This window comes from Seriola dumerili, unplaced genomic scaffold, assembly GCF_002260705.1.
Source record: "Seriola dumerili isolate Sdu_G_001 unplaced genomic scaffold, Sdu_1.0 BDQW01000465.1, whole genome shotgun sequence".
NCBI lineage: Eukaryota > Metazoa > Chordata > Actinopteri > Carangiformes > Carangidae > Seriola > Seriola dumerili.
The window spans coordinates 1,093,573-1,116,963 of record NW_019174720.1 but is presented as its reverse complement, the minus strand read 5'-3'; the positions used below and the strand labels follow the sequence as shown (position 1 = coordinate 1,116,963).

Below are 23,391 nucleotides of genomic sequence, written 5' to 3'. Positions count from 1 at the left end.
TTAGCATAATGAAACATGTAAAGGCAGACTGACAGGTATACACAACATATTTTGCACATCTCAACTTAATCCTCACATGAACCCAAAATGAAGTGACTTGTGTAATTGTGGTTAAAACAGACTGAAGCTTTGTTGCTCATGTCTCTGAATACGACTGCTCATTCTCTTGTGTTCAGTTTATACCTGTGTTGTTGCCGTTGGTGTCACAGTATAGTAGAGTACTGACGAACAACGAGCCATGAATCACTGGATGTTTTTCCCGCCGCTCAGTGCTGAATCACAGAGTCAACACTGCAGTTTGAGGTGCAGCTTTCTCAACAGATTTATGTGAGTGTCACAGTTCACCACGATGCAGATTTATGCCGCTGTGCTCCTGAAGCCATTTTAAAGCTTCAGTCTGTTGTTCCTGGGTTTTCTGTGGAGGTGGAGCCTGACGCCTTAAAGCTTCTTACACTGCCACACACCACTCTTGCTCCGAGCCTCTGTGTGTTGAACGTTGTATTCTGGTGTGAAGATGTAGGCGTCAGCTCTGACACGTACACACTCACACTCACACACACAGTGATCAGAGGGTGTGCCGGCAGGTCTTTGCTACCTGTGTAAGTGCAGCTTAGTAAAGCCCTTAAACACAGGTGTGGGCTCAGTTCTTCTGTTGAGTGTTGCACATAATAATTTCTGGAGGTGTCTGGTCACAACCAAAGTCCCTGATACTGGCACTCTGTAAACACAGCCTGAATTAGCAGCTAGCTACACAGCTAACAGCTAACAAAACAACAGTCTCTCTTTTTTTATGGCAGATTAAATTTTGACTGAAAACATTACAAACTAAAGTCACACATGCTGATTTTGTCACAGGTCTGGTGTCAGCCACCGGGAGGAACAGTCGACCAATCACAGCTTTCAGAATGAGGACATCAGCCTTATAAAACAGTGGCAGAAACATGGCCACAATATATCAGAGTCTTCAAATTTTAGATGAATTATTTTGGACTTTATTGTCCACCTCAGTGTAAATTTGTCTTCAGCCTCTCCCGAAGAAAGTACAATAAAAAAATACGACATAATCCACATAACAAAAACTCCATTAAAACATATAACATGTACAAGATATAATAGTGTAAATGAGCAAGTAGCAGCAGATAAATAAATACCAGAGAGCAAATCTTATAAAATAACAAGACCAGTAACAAGTGTTCCCTGGTGCTGTCATTCTGTGTTCAATGCCTGTATGGCATAAGGAATAAAAAAAAAAAAAAAGAAACAAATAAATAAAGTTACACAAATCTCAGCCGTAGTGGAAACTCTTGGACTTGTGTTGGATGTTTTCAACCCTGTTTCTCTCTGTGGTGGAGAAGGTGGAGCCGCTTTGAACAAGCCAACTATCTGTGTGTGCGTGTTCATGTCTGGCAGCTATTCATAAGTTCCTACGAGGGCTGTCTGTCAACAGGTTAAGCAACTCTGAGGCCACGCCCACCTGAGTCTATCCTGTGCTGCAGGCTACACAATCCCTGCTGTTGTCTCTGCTGTTAGTCAGAGCCTGAGGGCAGGAATTCTTCAGCTGGGGTCATCACTCGTTAAAGCTGCAGCCTCAACTAGAGTTTAGCACGGCACATAAAGCCGGGGTGTCTGGGAAAACCCAGAATATGATTTATTTTTCTGCCCCAAAGGGTGCACAACGACCATGTGGAGAGTGTCAACCCCCTGAAGGACTCAAGGGGACTGACGAATTCCCGAGAACCCTTTTGTCAGACTAACTGAGCACTGTTTTCAGTGTCTCGTAGAAGCTTTCAGGGGTTCCACACGCCTGGTGTTCACAGTTTGTAGTCTCCCAGACCTCACTGAAATGATATCAAAAGACTTTATACAGTAAACTGATCTTCATAGGTAAAATAAGAGTACCCTTGAAGTTTTTCTGGGTTCTAATAAGCATGGGCTTTTAATTTTTCCTCTTCCTCTCATGTCAAACTGAAGAATTTACCTCAGAGCTGTGTTTCCTGTGAAGCATGTAACGCTCCTGCTCTCTTTTAAAACAAAATATAGAACATAGTTTCACACAATAAGCTAATAATACTGTGTGGGAGCAGTGAGTATTATTAGCTTCAGAGTGATGATGACTAATGTATAGAGCCTTCGTCCTGTTCCCTGTAAACACATCACTAATGCCAGTGTCCTGCAGCAGTGTCCTAGATGCTCCGCTGGGCGAAGGATTCTTTCTGCTGCTGTAGAGATCAGCCGTGCACTCACAACTATTTCTCAAGAACAGTCTGACATGCCAAGACAGGAAAAGAAGGGGGGGGGGTAAGGAAAGAAGTGGAAGAGAGAGAGAGAGCGAGAAGGGAAGAAGCTAAAAAAACAAAAGAAGCTAAAGCTCGTCTTTATGTGATTGATCATCCTAATGATTTTGAATGATGTGTGTGTGTGTGTGTGTGTGTGTGTGTGTGTGTGTGTGTTTTGTGACACCTCTGGAATGTGAGGTAATAGGAACGTTGTGAGTTAGTATGTGGAGGCTGTGGAATGCTGTAGTAAATCCTGTGTGTGTGTGTGTGTGTGTGTGTGTGTGTGTGTGTGTGTGTGTGTGTGTGTGTGTGTGTGTGTGTGAGACAGAGAGAGGGAGAGAGAGAGAGAGAGAGAGAGAGACAGGCATGGGCTTGCTTCAGCATAGCAGAGATATACACAGGAACACACACACACACATTGGCTTTGCAGTGACACACACACACACAGACACACACACACACACTCACACACATATTTTGTTCACGGAAACACAGTAGAGTCTCTTCAGTGTGTGTGTGTGCTACAACAACTCTGTATTTACACTCCAGTGTACTCCTTCAACTGAAAATTAACCCCTTCAAACCAAATGACCTGCCAAAGAGTCAGTAATTACAAAGTATGTAGCTAAACATTGTTCAATCCCACAAAACTTTATTTTTTCAACATTTTAATTAGAGAATAAACTTCAAAGTTTCCAAATGTTTCTGGATTTTAAGTAAATATGTTTAAAATAGTGCACACAATGAATGAATGAATAAGTATATTATATAGTATGTATGAAGTGTCAGACAGAGTGGAAAAGATTATTTTAACAACCTTAAATCTACCTTCATGGGAGAAATGGAAAAGCTGTATACAGTACATGGTAATATCAGTAATATCAGAACTCAATGTCTTTGTGCTGTAGAGTAAAGAATAGAAACACTGATGAATGTTAAGTGTTCTTAATTAATTTCATTTATCATTTGGGGGCATCTGTGGCTCAGGAGGTGGAGCTGGTCGTCCACTAGTTATAGGGTCAGTGGTTTGATCCCCAGCTCCTCCAAGCCGCATGTCAGAGTATCCTTGTGCAAGATCCTGAACCACATATTGCCGCTGATGGCTGTTCCATCAGTGTATGACTGTGAGTATGAATATGACTGAACGGGTGAATTGAATGGCTTTGAATGGTCACTAAGATGAGAAAAGAGCTATTTAAGTGCAAGTCCATTCACCATATGAGGCTTTTTTATACTTTAAATACACAGTCAGTTTACTGCACCTGAGACAAACAGAGTAAACAAGATGTTATTTGCATTTAGAAGAAGAAATACACACACACACACACACACAATGCAATGCCTGTCCTGTCATGTCGAGTCTTGTCCAGAGATGTTCATTTAAGAATGTTTTAGCACCATCCTTACTAACACTGTGTGTGTGTGTGTGTGTGTGTGTGCGTGTGTTGTGGTGTGTGTGTGTGTGTGTGTGTGTGTGTGTGTGTGTGTGTGTGTGTGTGTGTGTGTGTGTGTGTGTGTGTGTGTGCGTGTGTGTGTACAAGCAGTATATAAATATGTGTATGAATATATTAGATATGAAGTATGAACAAGGGAAGAGCGTCATGGCTAACATTCAGATAAATATTGGACAATGTGGATGGATGACATTTCTGCAGACAAACAGCTCAGTGACAGGACTTCACTGACCTTGAGGCAAGTAATTTGAGTCAGAGTGATACCTCCTTCAGATCAATATAAATCTGGTTTGGCGTTTGACTGAAAACACAGTGTTTCCTCTGGCTGCAGTTTTGTCACGTTGGTTCTGTCACTGTTGCACAAAATGTAGTTTATTTTCTGATTGTTCTCATTTCTTAGTTTTTTTCATTTTTTCTTCTAAAATTAATAGAAATGAAATAAAAGCCTTTTTATTGACCTGCTCACAACTGCTAGTGCTACGACTGGTTAAAGTTCTATAGGTCACAGCAGGACCTGAAGGCACCATGTGATCTGACAGTGACCATCTTTAAAAACATGTGTCTTCCTCAGAGTGAGCGCCTGGTGGACGGCTCAGCTGTTTTAGAGCGAACTCAGGATTTCAAGCACTGAATCTGAGTATTGTTGGATGTGGTTCTGCACCTGAAGTTCAGCGGCTTTCTCACCACGAAAGTGCAGCCATGTTTGAACAAGCAGGACGGTGGCGTCACACAATGGTTCTCCGTTAGTTACTGTGGTTAATGCTGTCAGTAAATATCACAATGGACATAAAGAAGAGAGCAGGAGATGAGGAGGGTCTTTTTGTTTTGCCCCTGGAGGTTCACATGAGTGCACAAAGAGAACGGTGAACTCAGATCAATAAAGTTTGATTCATTCATTCTGTCTAACATTAACATAGAAATCTGCACTCTCTGGGTTTGGGCTCATGAGGACCACAATGGAAATAAGTTCATTTTTGGTTTGTCCTCGACATTTTGAATGAACATGCTGTGTATTTGTCACAGTGAATGATTATTTTATATTTATTTCAATATGTCAGATAAATAAAATCAATGTTAACAGTAACTACAACATGACAGGCACTTTAGCACTCTAAGACTACATCCAGACTACTGCGTTTTAATAAACTCTTCTCTTCTGCTATATTTCCTCCTGCCATCCACACGGAGTTTTCACCCTCTAAAACTGAGACTTTCAGAAACTTTGCTGGACCTGTTTTATTTTGAAAACTCTGGAATTGCATTTTATTTTGAAAATTTTGGAGTTGTGTTTTATTTTGAAAACTCTGGAATTGCATTTTATTTTGAAAATTTTGGAGTTGTGTTTTATTTTGAAAACTCTGGGATTGTGTTGTAGTCTGGACAGACAGAAACTGAGACCTTTGGAAATGGTGACGCAGACACCCACAGTCTCTCCTGATTGGCTCTCATCAGCCTGGACTACCAGTGGTGAATACAACATGATAATGAATTACAGTGTTAATGACCTTGTTGTCTTTGCTAGCAGCTGCTGTTCAGTTCCTGAACTGCTGTTGTTCCTCGTTCAGAGTAGTTTGTGCAACTAATCAACTGCAGAGTAGACAATCTACTTCCTTTTACACCAGCTCGCACATGCTCAGTGTACGTGAATGGACATGTGATATGAGTTTTCAGGTGTGTTAGTCTGGACAGAAATTATTTCTGATACGGAGCTGAAATGCTTGTCTGGACATCTTAATTTTAAAACGCTGCCATTGCTACGGAGGCTTCGTGTGGAGAGGTGGTTTGTGGTTTGTCACCTTTTACTGAATGTCGTCATCATGCAGAGCTTACCTCCTGTTGATTGGTTGTTCCAGTGTCTCAGCGTTGAGACCTCTAGTCCCTCTCTCTCTTAACATCTGACACATCAGATTGGTAACAGTTGACGTTATATCGTATGAGATTCTCCACACACCAACATCACCTTATTCCCAGTGTGCTGACTTCCAGATTCAGGTAACATTCTCCTCTGATTGGCTCATAGGCAGATGAGTTTCTGACTCGGTCTGTGGATCTTGATTCTTCATTCATGAAAACTTTCAAATCCCACTGTACCACAGTGGAACTTAAGATACTAGGTACAGTATTGTAGTAAACAACCATTCTCATAATGCCATGACAAAAAAAAAAGATGGCAGCACGCTAGGTTCCAGACATAACATAAACATAACATTCATGAATTTCCCCTAGGGGATAAATAAAGTATCTATCTATCTATCTATCTATCTATCTATCTATCTATCTATCTATCTATCTATCTATCTATCTATCTAAAGGTATATTAAGAAGTGTTTTTTCTTAGAGAAAGTTTGCTTTTATGATGTCTTTATTGTGGTACAGTATATCTTAAACTGATGCTATACAGACAGACAGTATCGTCCTCATACATTTTACAAAGCAAACAAGCTGAACTAATGGTCTCTCAGCAGCACTAACACAGCGCTCACTGACTCCATACTGTAGCTTCTCCTCTGTTAGCTCTGAGTGTTCACACTAACAATAATCCTGAGTGTTGACCCGCAGCTCATCCTGACTCACCCACATCAAACTGGACTCACTCAAATTCACTTCAGGCTGCAAAGAGAACCAAGGGTCTGGAGGAGCTGTTAGTCTTCCTGCAGAGAGGTGGAGAGAGTGAGAGAGAGAGAGAGAGAGCAGGAGAATGACAAGAAGAAAGAGGGAACAGAAATTACAGTAATTGTGACAGTTGCAGAGATGGAGACAGATGGGGGGAAACATTAAGGGCCTTTTCTCTGTTTAACTTTCTGCAATGTGATGAATAGGGATGCGCACGCGCACACACACTCAAACTCACACACACACACACACAAACTCAAACACACACTAGAACCTCTTGTGATAGGCTGGTATTTGTCCCCAGGGGTCAAATAGCAGGCAAGAGACAAAGGACTTTAAGCCACACACACACACACACACACACACACAGATAAGTAACCTGTCTATAGTGAGCTCGCTTCACCAGCTGTTCACATTACTTTCTCCTCAGTGGACGTCTCTCTCTCTCTCTCTCTTTCTCTCTCTCTCTCTCTCTTTCTCTCTCTCCAGTTTCTGGATCTAAAAACAAACATAATGTGAAAAATGCATTTGAGTCTTGTTAATTAAATGCATTATCGTATTAACTGCAGTTATCACAGTGTAATCACTGTAACAATATTAGCTATTCAGTTTCAGTCTAAAGATGTTATTAAACAGTGAACAGCTCACTTCACTGGCAGCCACACACCTCTGCTTTGTCTTTATGTGTAAACATCAGAGTGAACATCACGTCATAGTTCATAATGTAATAAATGGAGATCAGTGGCTGCTCAGCAGTTATGACCTAAAACATTTGCAAACCACTGAAATGCTCTTTTAAACTGACAATAACCTCCTAATGGTTTGTAGCAGCAGAAACTAAAGACACTGCTTTTCACCAGATTTGACATTTAAATGAAATTGTTAATTTATGCATTTAAAAATAAATATTTTTTTAAACCAAGAATTTTGATAGATTTTGCAGAATATTTTTCTTTTAAATACTACTTTTGGTACTTTCACAGTATTAATATAGAACCTAGACCTCTTTTCGAATCACGCAACACATGGACATCTACCATCATATATGGAGCTTTAAGATGTTTAGCATCACGTCACTATAATTCATTAGTTGATTTAAGTATGTGCTTGTTTTTTCTCATTAAGACAAAACACAACAGTGTGTTCTTACTGTGGAATTCCTCAACCTGAGATCTAAACAAAGCTTAGATTACAAATACCAGATTTCACCTGGTTTAATAAACTGCTGTGGAACTTCTTCAGTGGGATTTTAATTGTTTTAAATCAGTTGCTCAGTGCGTCACTTCACCTGCAGCTCTTTAAACCCCTCTGTTCCTCTTTGCCCTCTCTTTTGTCTCTTTCATCCTCTGTTGTCTCCCAGACGAGTCTTGTTGAAGTTTTGGCGTCGCTCGGCAGTGGCCAGTTGCCCCAGCAACAGTTGCCTTGGTAGCGTCACATTGTTGGGGCCCGTCATTGCTGGGATTTATCCAGAGAGGTCTGGGTAATGTGATTAGCTCCCGCTGTGTTCTCATTTCTCCACACTCCCAGACTGCCTCTGCTGAGTGGATGTACAAGTGTCTGCTCGATGGCTTTCTCACGCCGATTAACACATGGGGATGTTTGAGGGCTTCCAGCCATGTCTGCACACAGCTAAGTGGAGCTTTACTGTCAGAATAGAGCACCTTTACATCTGAGCAGCTGCATACCAAAATATTGTACCCTTTTTCCACCAACCACCAATTAGCAGATATAAGCGGGGTTTTTAAACACGGGTAAACCGGGTAATAAAAGCCAATTGATCCTTTTCCACTGCCGGACAAGTTTGTCTTTCTGTCCAGACACACAACTGCAAGAAGTGATGTCATCACATGCACTTGCAGAGCACACACAGACACAGTGGAGAGAGAGTGAACCTCTAGCCACCGTGCCATCTGGTAATATGGATCTGTCATGTCTCATCCCCATGTTGGTGCTCTTGTAAGTGTCAGAGCCTCAGTGTGAGACGCTTCGATCAGTGATTGTGTGTTTTTAAAACTTATTTCAGGGCTGCAGCTTCACTCTTTCATCCTGAAGCTCAGTGTAGCTGCTGTGTTTCTGCTTGAACAGCACCGTGCTGGACAGGTGACAGGTGTGTTCACAGTGTCTCTGAAAGATGTCACAGCAGGAAAAGGGGCAAAAAATTAGTGTGTCACTTAATTGGAGCCAGAGACAGTAAATACCTGCCTCTACTCCAGAGTCATGCGAGCCGAGTGTGAATGCTGATTGTTCCCTTTTCCATGGCCGACAAAAGCCTGATGTTGGAGGGTCTTACTGGGTTTTTTGACCTATGGAAAAGTGGCTTTATAGTCACAATTTTGGGCAGAGAAAAACACAGTTTAATATTTTCCTCAAATGGTTCATTCCTATTCAAAGCTCAGAACCAGACACAGTGTTCTGTCAAACTCTCTTTTAACTTTAACTTCATTATATAACCAACCCTTTTTATGGAAGCTGCATTTGTGGAGCCACTGACTAAAATCTGGTCTGAATGTTTGATTGAATTCACAAAGAGACAGAAATGGAGCATGAGATGGTGTTTCTGGACCTGAGGGTCAAGTCACTGACCCATCATCCAATCAGAAGGGAGTGTGAGTCATTGTCATTGCACTTCCTATTTCTCTGGACACTGGAGTTGACGAAAGAGATCCGTGTGTCTGTTCATTAAGAGATGTTTTATTTGATCACATCCATGTCTGTATATTATAGATGATAAAATTCTAATAAGGTGTGTGTGTGTGTGTGTGTGTGTGTGTGTGTGTGTGTGTTTGGGGGCGTGTATGTGAGAGGGTGACCCCAGTCTGGCGTCAGAAGCTCTATTCATTTCCCTGTAGAGAGAAAGAACAGAGAGAATTGCATTCATCATCCACTCACATGACAATCAGAGCTGGTGTGTGTGAGCTCTACACACACTCACTGATACTAGAGAAAGAGAGAGAGAGGATAACATAGAGAGAGAGAGAGAGAAAGAGTGTGTATCACTGACATCCATGTCAGAGTAACCCAGCTGCTGCGGTTGTTATTTGATAGAGGAAACAAATGATGATCCTGCTAGTTATCTGTCCTGGCTGATGCTCCTGATGGTTACCTAGCAACATTGACATTTCTGGATTGTAACTGTGAATCAGGACGGTGAGAAAAAGGCAAGAGAAAGTGGTCCAGCATATTGGAAGCATTTAATTAAAACGTGAAAAATGTTCTGTAAACAACCAAAAGAGACAAACTGATGCGAGAGAACAGTATGGAGACATATTCATGCTCCATACAGGAGGAATGGTGGTGAATTAGAAACAGCAGAAAATTTAATTTGCCAGATAAATACGTGTTGAAATATATTCAACTTTGAAACACTTTTAATGCAAACCTCTTCAGAAGACACCTACAGTTAAGAATCAGTCATAGACAGAGTTTCAGATGGCATTAGATGTTTGCTCTGAGCGAGAAAAAATTAAACTGTAACACTTTTAAAGGCATCACAAGTTAAATCAGTGAAAACTTAATTATCACTTACATCACAGAGTAAATTAAACTTTTAACTAAACTAAAAATTTGCTCTGTTAACCACACCCATCAGTGATGTCACAGTGTACCCAGGAGTACACTCCTACATCACTACAGCAAGGTGAGAAGTGAAAGTGCTGCAGGTGAGCAGAAACAAGGCATCCAGCTGCTGCTGAGCTGCTCTTTAAACAGGTGTTTGTCTTCAGGTGGCAGAGGGCAGATATCAGTCTCCCTCTGGGCTGTGAGACAGCTGCTGCCTCCATTTCTCCAGAGTTATGGAGCTTTTATTTTTGCACCATCTTCCAAAAGTCATACTGGCATGAATCCATCAGTTACAACACACAGCTACAACACGTGTTTTGAGTAAGGTGGTCACCACACAGACACACCTTAGTTAAAGACACCCTCCAATGAAAATCCCATCAACTTGGGGGCACGGCTTTCCATATGGCTTCTCCATAGCATACCTGTGATACCCCTCCTTTCACTGTAACGTATCGGAATTTGGCAAGCTAAGTCAGCTAAGTTAGCTAAGGTAGCTAAATCAGAGAATTAGCAACAGATTATCAGCTGTTGATAATGACGTCAAGATGAAGGCTCATGTGAACTATCACTTTTTCATGTCTAACGTTGTAGAGAGCAAAACATAAAATACATTAACCATTCCGATACATCGACTTGTATTGTTGAATTACTCCTCTACTACCACTGTGTGGCGTACAGTAGCTAGCAAAACAAGCAGAGCAGTGTGTGTCTGATCTCTGATGATGAGTCTGAACTGCAGGTGAGCGGCTGAGGGGTGGGTGGAGACAGAAGCGGATGTTTTGTGTAACGCTACATGTTTGTGTATCCAAGACATTTTAAGGCCAGGAAGAGATTTCTTTCATAAATGAAAATGAATAAATAAAAATGTAAATTTGAGGAACAGAGAGATGAATTTCCAGGGGATTAGTCAACGCCAGGAGAGGAATTTTAATTACCTGGGTATTGTAATGTAGTAAACCATTAAAGCTCTTATTGATCATTTCAAAAGTGCAGGACCCTTCTTCACTGGAAGGTTCATTCTTCTTTCCACATCACACTGTCAGTTACATGCTGGACCATGATTGGCTCCAGACTAGTTGTGATGTCACAATGTCCTGCTGGTGCACATGTGTTACATGAAGTGAGATTTGAGGTGAACACAGAGAAACTTTCCTTCTTTAGCAGATTAATGTGAAAACAGCTAAACTGCAGAACATTTGCTCGGCACAGTGAAGCTGAAACTAGACAAAACACTGACTGACTGGGGAAGGACTTTTAGTAAAGTTTAAGATGACAAGCCGGGCTGAGTGGATACCTAGAAAACAAATCTAACTTTGGATCACAAAGTAGCTGAATTTCACATGATTGTGGAGGAGTATTGGGATGTATTTTTATCCATGTGAATGAATGTGATGAAGTGAGTATATCAGGTTGGAGTGTGTGTCTCTGTCTCTTTCTCAGTCTTTTCTGAGCCATGAACAGGCCTTCAGTGTGCTGAAAGAAAAGTGCAGCTATAAAACTGGAAGCCAATTACATGGCCTCATTCAGATGGGCAGTGCTTTGTGCTTAGGCTGCTGTGCGTGTGTGTGTGTGTGTGTGTGTGTGTGTGTGTGTGTGTAGCTGGCACGGGGCCAGTACAGGCTGTACCAGTCTGTGATAGCTGGGGTGGGACTCAGACACAGAGGGAGGAGAGCAGGCTGAGGTCAGATGTGGACGACAAATATTGGTTTAGTTTCAAAGAGTTCCAGAGAGACGGGGGGAGGTGTTTCTGTTTGCATGCTGCGTTTCCACACAGATGGAGTGTGTGTGTGTGTGTGTGTGTGTGTGTGCATGTGAGACATGACAGGGACTTTTTTTTTTTTTGCATTGAAGCTGCCAAATAGTTTCAGACGCCTGGATGTCCATCCGTCCGGTTCTCATGAACACGAGCTGTCAGGAAATCTTCCTCAGATTTGGCAAAAACAGTCACTCTGACTCAAGGATGAACTGATTAGAATTTGGTGGTCAAAGGTCAAAGGATAAGGTCACTGTGACCTCACAAAACATGTTTTTGGCCATACCTCAAGAAATCATACACAAATTATGACACAATTTAACTCAAATGTCTAACAGGATAAAATTATGAAGTGATGACAGTTTATAAACAAAAGGTCACAGGTCAACTTCACTCTGACATCATAATGTTCTGCAAAAACACACTCATAAACAGAACGAGAGATTGTGACCATATTTCCTGCAGTTTGATTGGTTGACGAAGGCAAACAACCACGAGTCATAACTCTAGGACAGACACTTTCTCTATCGCCCAGAGCACAGACACATTTATCACAGCTGCCGAGCGCCAGTTCTACACAGCATATTCATTGTAAGCAGGTTTTCAGTGTGTAGAGAGTTCACACTGGAAAAGACATTAAGTGCATATGAATACTAAAAGTGCTTTATGTGTCAGTGTGCTGCTGATGATACAACTAACACTCAGCCTGACCAGCCAAACGAACCTTAGCCATGAAGTCAGCCGATCAGAAAATGTTCCAATGTGTGGTTTTGGTGTGGAAGAATTGCTGCGTAATTTCCTGCACAAACTGATTTCCTTTCTGACCCACGCAAGATATCTGATATAGATATTTAATGTACAGCGTATTTATCTCTGGGTCTTTGTTTGTTCCACAGAACGTGTTGGCCAAGGCGTTGTACGACAACGTGGCTGAGTCTCCAGATGAGCTGTCCTTCCGCAAGGGCGACATCATGACGGTGTTGGAGCGTGACACGCAGGGGTTGGACGGATGGTGGCTGTGCTCCCTCCATGGGCGCCAAGGCATCGTCCCCGGCAACCGTCTCAAGATCCTGGTTGGCATGTACGATAGCAAGCAGCAGCAACAGGCCACACCTCTCACTCCAGATTCAGCTGCTTCCTGTCCTGCCTCCCAGGTGCAGCGACCCCTCCCCTCTCAGAGCGCTTATGCCAAACCAGCACCTGCTCCGTCACCTGCTGCTGTTGCTACTTCATCCTCTGGGCTTGCCAACAAGCCCCTCCCCACAGCTCAGTACACGTCCATGCATCCAGCCTACTCCACCCCCGGCCCCGCACAGCCCAACCTTGACTCTGTCTACATGATGCCTCCCTCCCACAGCCCCAGACCAAGTCCACAAAGTCTGTACCAGGTCCCCTCTGGCCCAGGTGGACCCACCGCACAGGCCCAGCCAGGGCCCCCCAGCAAGGGTCCACCTCTAGCCCAGAGACAGTACCAGCTGCCTGGGCAGGACATCTACCAGGTGCCCCCCTCTGTAGGCCCAGGACCAGGCCAGGGAGCAGCCCCGACCGGTGGGACAGGAGTTGGGCAGGATGTGTACCAGGTGCCCCCCTCCCTGGAGAAGAGGAACTGGGAGAGTAGCAACAAGCCACTGGGCAAGGTAAGAGAAGGAAGGAGGAACTGATTCTGTCGTGAAAAATTATTGGAAGGGAACAGCATTCTGTCCTATAAAGGCCTGTTTGTATCAATCATGTAGTGGCAGCAGAGTGTTGTCTCTGAAGCCAGCTTGACCAGCAGCTGTTGTATCTATAGTTTCTTTTATTTTCGTGGGCGCGTCACGTTGAGAAAGGCTCTAGCTATAGCTACCTACACACACTGTGTGCTTGTCAAGCTCTCCTCGAATCAGCTGCCACTGTTCTGAGATCAGTTATGATATTGCAGCATTGCACATGCACCCACGTTTGTGGAAATTGTATTGGTGCATTAGAAAATGACTTCCACAGTTTTTTATTGTGAAGCATTAAGAGGCAGCAGCAGCAATTAAAGAAGCAAATTACACATTAAATTAGATGTAATTTATCATCTCAGACTGGCATAAGTTGTCTAACTAATCACCTCAGTCAACACGTGTGATGACGAGGAGTTAGGGTGTATTTGTTGAGCAGCTTGTAATAACTCCTTCTTCAAGGACATATTCAATTTACATTACTTTCTGTTAATCCATCTGAGTTATGTTTAGATATTTCTCCTTTATACTGCACATTTGATTTGATTAATGTCCGCTCAGAAGTATAATCCTAGAACCTGTTCAGCCAGGAAGGAAAGCAGAAAGGTGAGGATGTCCAGGCAGAGAGCAGCAAGATGCAGGGGAGAGACTTTCAAACAGCTAAGACAGGCAGCACAAAATCATGAGAGGACGGGTGCTTTGTTTGGCTCGGATATATTCTTTTGGAGATGCAGAAGATGCAGAGCACGAAGAGGGAAAGAATGAAACAGACAAATGATAACCAGTGAAAAACAGAGGATATATTGTTGATATTAATTCAGAAATGAAACACTCACTTACACACTTCCTGCTATTGTCACTGCTGGTGTATGTGTCAGAGACTCAAGGTTGTTCTTTGTGCTGTGATCAGGTCAGGTCTAAAGGTGTTCAACCTGCTGACAGGAACTACAGCCTCTTTCAGACAGGACATATGTAAAATTGCCAGGTTTATGAAGCTGTAAGTCATACAATAGGTATTCTTCATATTTATGTTCCTGACGGCTTCATTCAGACATGACAGGACAGTCATGGAGGTAAACTCATGCATGAGAGGAAGTGGTATGAGAGCAGTGAGAGGTTTAAACCTGGGGTTTGGCCTCAAGTCAATTCTCTACTAATCCATTAGATGGCAGCTAGAATATAATCAAAGACTAATTTAAGAAATTGATTGATAAAACCAGAACTTTCTTTGTTACTGTTCACATGTGGCGGTCACATATTATATGTTTGACTGATTCACTGGTGTTCATTTTTTCATATCACACATTGTATGTCTGCTATTTCAGGTTTGTCAAGCAAACAACAGAACTTTTGGAACTTCCTGTCAGAACCTTACAGAATACAAGCTCATAATACCTTGAAATAGAGCATTGCTTAAAAAAAACAAAACAAAAAAAAACAAAACAGATTTAATAATCTGGCGGGCCAGATATTGTCATTGTTGGGCCAGTTATGGCCCACGGGCCGCCAGTTGTTTTAGAGAAAGAAGTTTCCATTTTCTCACAGACTGAAAACTTGAAGATTTAATCAGTGACTGTGATCATGTGTGAGCGACACTCGTCCCCACCAACAGGTCTCTTATGAACCTCTCAGTACTATTCTCATTCTCTTTGAGGGAAAACTGAACCCAAATGCAAACAACACATACAGGAGGTTGGTGGAAAAAAAGATGTTTTAGTAACAAAACGTACTTACAAAAGCTATCCAAAAAACAGGCAACAGAAAATCCAAAAAACACTGGGAACATCACAAATCCTAACTAAGGCAAGACGTAAGAGAAGTACAACAACAAAACAGATGAACTGACAAAGACAGAGGGGAAGACAGACACTTAAATACACAAGGGAGGCGAGGGTGATTGAACACAGGTGAAACACATTAGGGCGGGGCAGACGATCCCTGAAGGAGGGAAACAGGACAAAGACAGGAAGGAAAATGAACATGAGATACACAAGGGAAGTTACTACAAAATAAAACAGGGATTGACAAATGTCCACACATAAAAAAGACAAACAAAGTCCAAACAAAGAGTCAACAGAAGTAGACATGTCAGGGCAACATGCCACTCATCAGGTTCATCATTTGTTCCAAAGATAGTTCCACTGCACCAGGACAGAGAGAGAGAGAGTTCCAACTTGCTCACATGCTGTAGCTTTCCTTCACTTTCTTGTTGGATGATCCTTTATTCATTCATGCAACTAGCATGAAAATGTGCATCATAAATTTATGACACTGATCTGAACCATGCGTTCTGTGTCTTTGTACTGCTGCTGCTTTTATCAGCTGTTTCCATGTCCAGCCTCAGCTGCTTCATGTGACTCAGGTGCTCATTCACACATGAGACTGTCATGTGAAACTACCATCAGTTTTATGTGTCACGGTTCCCGTTACACGCCAGTCACCAGCCAATCAGAATGTTTTATTACAAGTAGTCAGAGAGAAAAGCAAAATTAAAGGGTGATTCCTAACAAACCAAACATTCGGTCTTCATACATCATGTCACGTCGCATCACGTCACAGTGCATGAAGACAGAGGAACACTGACAAACAGACAAGGAGAGGACAGACAGAAACGCTGACAGAGTGAGTGTGTGTGTGTGTGTGTGTGTGTGTGAGTGTGTGTGTGTGTGTGAGTGTGTGTGTGTGTGTGAGTGTGTGTGTGTGTGTGAGTGTGTGTGTGTGTGTGTGAACGTTTTTGCAGAGGAGTACCAGTGAAATAATAAGGTTTTTAATTATTCAGCTCTGATCTTGTGGTTGGGTGAGTAAGCACTTTACTGCACCAGCAGGTGACAGGCTTTGTGTGTGTGTGTGTGTGTGTGGGTGCGTGCATGCGTGCGTGTGTGTGTAGTCTGGGGAACGCCCCCCAGGCTTGCTGTGGTGCAGTGAGCCATATGTGTAAGCACCACTGAGTCAGTGTCATGTTTTGTGTGTGTGTGTGTGTGCGTGTGTGTGTTGGTGATGATGATGATGATGACGATGATGATGATGATGACGATGATGATGATGATGACGATGATGATGATGATGACGATGATGATGATGATGACGATGATGATGATGATGACGATGATGATGATGATGACGATGATGATGATGATGACGATGATGATGATGATGATGATGATGATGATGATGAGGTTGGGTCCAGCTGCTCCCCTGCTTCTCTGTGTGTCTGTAGCTGCTTCATAATAGATTGATGTGCAGGATGTGAAGATGCTTCGTGGTGAATTCAGTAGAAATGTTGTCCTTTCATCATTGACTGAAACAACTCAGTATTTCTCCAACAGCATCTTGGGACATTAAAGGTGGATGTGGGGTCCTTCAGAACAAGGTCAGACAATGCATCATCTATAAAGGGGTTTTTAGAGCAGCTATACATGAAGGTAGGATGAGATCCTGGATTCATGGCTGTAGGACATACTGTACATGCTGAGCCATACATCGAACAACTGCAGGCACATCTGTAAAGTATGCTAGAACCATTTTCATAAGACAGTATAGCATGCTATTTAAAAGAAAGGATCACCTAGTAGAACTGGTCACTCTGTGTAGAATAATCCACTAACCTGAACTTCCTGCAGCTTTCTCACAATAAGGAGCCTCCTGTTAGTTTTAGTGTAGTATAACCCTTAATAAGAAGCAGCAGCAGCAGAAGATGTTCGGTTTGCATCAGTAATAATTCCACACAGTGACTGCAGCTCCAACACAACTGTAGGAGAATAATAATAATAATAATGATGATGATGATAAATCAAAAGTGAGGCTGATAATGATTACAAAATGTCAGCTGATCCTGATCCTCATCTAATTCTATCGATGTATTTTTTACCAAAAATAGAAAAACTATATTTATTGTGGATTTTTCTGCTGGCTCTGCTTATAGTGCAGCAGATAACTGCATATTTCAGGGAAATCTTTCACAAGTACTGAACTTGGCACAAATCCTCTGTAGGTATTACTCTTTGGATAAAACACATTAGCCACTGGAAAATTCAAGATGGCCGCCGTTCCTGGCAAGGAAATGTCATTTTGTTGCAATAAGTTCACTCACAATTTTCCCATAACTGAATGATCTCAGTGCCAAATCAAACATTTTAACAACGAAGAAGGAGAAATGTAGTACACTGTAAAAAGTGTAACTTGCATGTGAGTACATTTCAGCAAAAACTTCAGCAAACTCACAGGAAGTTTCCTAATAAAATCATGATTTTGTGATGATTTATGCATTTAAAATTTTTTTCATTTTGCAGAATATTTGACATGAGTCAAAAACATAGGATTAGATTTGTACCATGGTGAAAACTCTGTGCTGGAAACGGTGGCCATTTTGACATTTCAAGTGGCTAAAGGGATTTTTCAAATGAATGGCCCCAGAAGGATAAACATACCAATTTTGGTGCTTGTATCCACATTTGAAAGATTATTACAGTTAAATCTGCTGCACTGTTAATCAGGTCCCTAATCCAGATGTAAACATACCTAAAACTGCACATCTCTTGTTTCCCCTAAGACGTGGCGGGGTTGAGGGGTGAGACCATCAGCATCAACACAGTTATCAGTCTCAGTACACACATGTTCAGAGCAGCTCACAGCATCTGAAGTGTGGCCATGAAAAAAGACCATGAGTGAGGGAGGGATCATTAGAGTTAGCAGCTGTCACACAGGCAGCTACATCTGCTGCTGCTGTGTGTTTATTATAGCTGAGATCTGCGGTGACTTCATCTCAAATCAAAAATCTTAATGATCCATATCAGTTGTGGTGATTTACAGAACATTTACCATAGCATACTGTAGTGTTTCAGATGTTCTAATGTGTTTTTCTACATTTGAAGCGGCCATTAGTCTCTATTTATGTAGGTGTTGACGACTTAAATAGAGGCTCCACTCTTCTGGTTCCAGATGGTGAGTTCCAGCACTGATGTTGGGTGATCAGGTCTGGCTCAGTCAGAGGTCAGGGCTCTGCAGGCCAGTCCAGTTCTCCCACACCGAACTGTGAAAACCATTTAAAGATCTTATTTTATATTTTTTAACAAATCTCATGAAGACACGCAAACCACCAATGGACTGACCCTGAACAAGCATGATATAGCTGACTCCTCTGAGCCACAGAGGACGTGTTCCTTCATCACCATCTACACATACACTGCAGTTTATTTGACTCAGTCACACACACACACTGTCCTGCTTCCTCAAATACTCACTAGAGCGCCAAATGTGGATTAATCCACCTCTGAAAATAGTCCCCAGCAAATTCTCTATTTCCTCCTGTTTGAGTAACGTTTGATAAAAACTACAGTGAGCAGCTGTTAATATGAAATATAAAACTGTATATATGTTTTAAACAATTTACATCTTCAGTAGGAACCAATGAGTTCTGAGCTGAGACATATGAAGTGTCCTTTAATTTTTCCTGTGATTTGATGTTTCTTACCTGGGAAACGTCGGAGCCAACATTGTAGTCAGTTATATTTAGTACTGGACCTGTGTGTGTGTGTGTGTGTGTGTGTGTGTGTGTGTGTGTGTGTGTGTGTGTGTGTGCATCACATGCTTTATGTATTGACCTTGCCAATGCCCATTATTCTAATGAGTTACTCTTATGCCTCCCTCCCTATGCAGACTCAACTAAACACACACACACGTCACTACTGCTAGTTAGTCATTTGGAGATATGGTATTCCTGCTGAGAGAACACGCTACACAATCTCTCTCTTTCTCTCTCTCTCTCTCTCTCTCTCTCTCTCACACACACACACACACACACAACCATTCATCCACACTCTCACACACACACACACACACACACACACACACAACCATTCATCCACACACACACACACACACACACACACACACACACACACAGATGAGTGGTAATTGAAGAGTGAGGAAAACTGTGCTGTTTGTTTGAGTGTGATGGAGGAAATGAGCAGAGAGGCAGAGGCCGCTACAGCTGCAGACTCTCAGCTGCTGAGGACGGCACCAGCTCGGCTTTACACACCACATGACCCTCACACACACACACACGACTGTCTGCACCTTCACACACCAACAGAGGTGGCAAAAAGAATAATCTGATTTCTTTATTGGTTCAACGACACACATACACACACACACACACACACACACACACACACGCTGTTTCTTACAAACAGGTGACTGATCTCTCATCACCTGGCATGTGTCAGGAGTAAATCTGTGATGAGTATGGGCAGAAGAGGGGGATTGTTCTCCTTTATGTACTGGCTCCTGCAGAACACACTATAAAACCCATTCATTGCCTGCAGGTCTGTCTCTGCACTTCTGCACCTCCAAAGCAAAACTGCACTGAGAACAGATTTCAGTCTGTTTCTCAAAACAGCCTGACATCTGAGCATCTGAGCTGTTAACACTCACAGGAAAATATTCAAATTATAAAAATTAAAAAAAAAAATGAAAGGAAATACAGCACCACCTGTTGGTCAAAATAAACAAACATGCTTGAGTAGATGAACTAAACATTTAACCAAGGAAAACACACACCTGCAGACGACAATATAAACACATTCAGGTGTCTCTGCAGGTCTGGTCAAAGCATCAACCTCTGAGGCTGAAAAATAAAGAACCAAAACCTGCAGTTCCTAAAATGACCACTAGTCTGGCTCCAACAGTGAGTCAGTCTCCATAGACTCCCATGTTAAAATGTCCAACTTTACAGCAGAAATAAACATGTTTACAGCCTGGTGCAAAAACATTTTTGCTCTCTAGAGCTAATTTCCTCTTTCATGACAACTGTCTATATAACTCACCTGTTTAACTTTTATTAAGGATTAGAGTTATGTAGAATTGAGGGCGTGGTCTCTTTGAGTGACAGGTGGGTGGGTGTATGTTTGCCACAAATAGGTATGCACCAAAGTCTCAGCTCCACACACGCCTCAGGCCAGAGCTTTCAAATGCATCTGACAGTCTTCATCAGCATATTGAGATTGCTCAGTGGTTGTGTACCTGGCTCCATCAGCATTACCTGACCTGCATGTGAGTTGGATAACACCTGTCTCTGTCATAGATGGTGACAGACAGACGACCTCCACGACTATTCTCCAGTCGTCCACTGACTCTGGGTCAGTGTGTGTGTGTGTGTGTGTGTGTGTGTGTGTGTGTGTGTGTGTGTGTGTGTGTGTGTGTGTGTTTGAGTCAGGACGTCAAACAGTAGTGTCAGCTGACACAGCTGTCATCAAAGGCATTGAAGGATTTGGAGGAGTGTATCAGCCACGTGTCACAGCGACTCCCAGATCTTAACACTGACACACACACACACACATACAGTAACAGCTGAAGACAATCAGTGTGTGTGTGTGTGTCTATGTGTGTGTCTGTGTGTGTTCCAAGTATTGGCCCTGTATATTGGACTAAGTCAGAGCAGAAATTGAGTGCGCTGCAGGTAATCAAATGGTTTCCACCGTGTGTGTGTCTGTGTGTGTCTGTGTGTGTGTGTGTGTGTGTGTGTGCGCGTGTGTGTGTGTGTGTGTGTGTGTGCGCGTGTGTGTGTGTGTGTGTGTGTGTGAGTGTGTGAGTGAGTGTGTGTGTCTTTGTGTGTGTATTTGTGTGTGTATTTGTGTGTGTCTGTGTGTGTGTTCTCCCTGTTGGGTCCATTTGATTACCTGCAGCAGACTCATTTTCTGCTCTGGTAGTGTGTAAAGAGCAAAGAGTGTGTGTATGTGTGTGTGATGAAATTGTGTTTGTATGAAGGAACTCTGTGTGTGTGTGTGTGTGTGTGTGTGTGTGTGTGTGCGCATGTGTGTGTGTGTGTGTGTGTGTGTGTGTGATCTGTCTTTATCTCTACATGTGTAGTTTATCTCTAAGCAGCTGTGATCCATCCAATGAGCAGGTTTCACTTTTGATTAGCCGTTATTTGAGGGTATACGACATGGTTGTCATAGTAACTATCCTGTTAAACTGATTTATGACCTGTGTGAGACATGAGGATGCTGAACAGACAGACACACACTAAGTGTGTGATACAGTAGCTAAAATAAAGAGTGACGGGACAAGATGCATGTTTCCATGAGTGTGCTATTAGATAAGATCCGTGTGAAATCACCAGCAATAATTCAGTAATAGATAGAAAAACATTACCAGTTACTTTTGAAGAATTTCAAATCATTTATCTATTTTAAACTGAAATGAATATTTATGAGCTCAGACAGACAGTGATCATCAGAAACTGAGGTTTAAGGATCAGTGAAACATCTTAATGTTTCTATGACGACCTCTTGCGTACATCAGCGATGGAGCTTTTCCAAAGCAGAAAAAAATTATATTTTCATTCAGCTGCTCTGCATCATAGAAGACACACGCTGCCAGAAATATGAATAATAAATAATCTTATGATGAGTGTTTTTTATTTTTAATGCAAGACATGAGACATAAAAACAGTCACTACTGAAGATATTCATTCTTCTTTTAGTGCAAAATTCTTGATTCTAAGCAGCTGGTGTGTGTGTGTGTGTGTCTGTGTGTGTGTGTGTGTGTGTGTGTGTGTGTGTGTGTGTGTGTGTGTGTGTGTGTGTGTGTGTGTGTGTGTGTGTGTGTGTGTGTGTGGTGAGAGTGAGAACCTACATTCTGTGCCACATGCTGAGAGATTAACTGGAGACTAATGAAGTCAACACGGCTGTCTGGCACACTCCCACACGCCTGTAGACATGATCATACACACACACACACACACACACACAACTGAAGTAGGAACTTCTTCACTCTGATTTCTTTGTCCGTTGGATTGTCAGTGTGACAGAGTGTGTGGAGGAGGCTACACCCATCACTAATCATGATTAAACTCATGGTGTGAACTTTTAAAACCTGGTTTCACCAGCTGAAGTGCTGTTTAGACAAAGTTAAATGATTTATTAGAGTTGGATGTCTTGATTAATTATAGATGTTTTGTGTTGTATTGAACTTGTATGATCATGCAGTATAAAGATTTAATATCATGATTGTAGTGACCAAAATTATCACGGTTATCAGTATTATCACAGTGTTGTTAAAATGTGCTGAAAATATTCAAAAAGTTTTATTATGGAAACCATAAATAAATAATTAGCAACACTTTTTCTTTGCATTTAAATATTAGAATAATAACATTGCCAAGACAGCTGTGTCACAGATGAGGACAAGGGACCAGTAGCAGTACTGGGTTTGTCTGCTGCATGCCCAGTCTGTCAACAAGGGAATAGATATGTATTGTTGTCATACTTGTTATTATTATTATTATTATTATTATTATTATCATTATTATCATTTTCCTGCTGTGACGTCTTTCAGAGCACATACACTGTGAACACACCTGTCACCTGTCCAGGTGCTGTTAAACCTGAAAATCCACAGCTACACTGAGCTCAGGGATGAAAGAGTGAAGCTGCAGTCCTGAAATAAGTTTCAAAAACACACAATAACTGATGGAAGCGTCTCACATGGAGACTCTGTCACTGACAGGAGCAAGAACCTGGGGATGAGATCTGACCGATCTGTTTGACCGGTTAACACAGCAGTTAGTAGCTCACTCTCTCTCCACTGTGTCTGTGTGTACACTCTTTAAGTGCATGTGATGACGTCACTCCTTGCAGTCGTGTGTGTCCTCAGTCTGAACTGAAAGACAAACGCCACTGGCAGTGGTGAAGGAGTCAATTCGTTTTAGGTAGTTTAAAGTTTAGTTTAAAAAACCAGCTTATACCTGATAATTTTGGTGTAAAAAGGTATTTGAGGCTGAAAAATCTCTGGACTGTTTTGACTGACAAAACAAACTCATGTTGCTTGCCGCACATGTGTCTTGGAGACTGTTGATGAAGTACAGAACCTAATGTGAGTTAAATTAACCACTGTAATTAACCAAGATTATAGTCATAATTAAAATTTAAATGGTAATACTAACCATCTGGCATTTTTACCATGCTGTAGATTGATAACCGTTTCATCTCTCTCTCAGACAGAGAGAGGGAGGTGGATAAATCCAACAAAAT

At 42.0% G+C, this 23,391-nt stretch overlaps 1 protein-coding gene across 5 annotated transcripts in view; it reads left to right on the top strand.

Moving 5' to 3' along the window:
• bcar1 (BCAR1, Cas family scaffolding protein) overlaps nucleotides 1-23,391 on the top strand; it is a 92,566-nt gene that overhangs the window by 50,662 nt on the left and 18,513 nt on the right. For all 5 annotated transcript variants that reach the window (XM_022763013.1, XM_022763015.1, XM_022763014.1 and 2 more), the window contains one exon: nucleotides 12,554-13,294. In XM_022763013.1, the coding sequence (XP_022618734.1) occupies nucleotides 12,554-13,294 (741 nt within the window). The remainder of the gene's footprint in view (nucleotides 1-12,553; nucleotides 13,295-23,391) is intronic.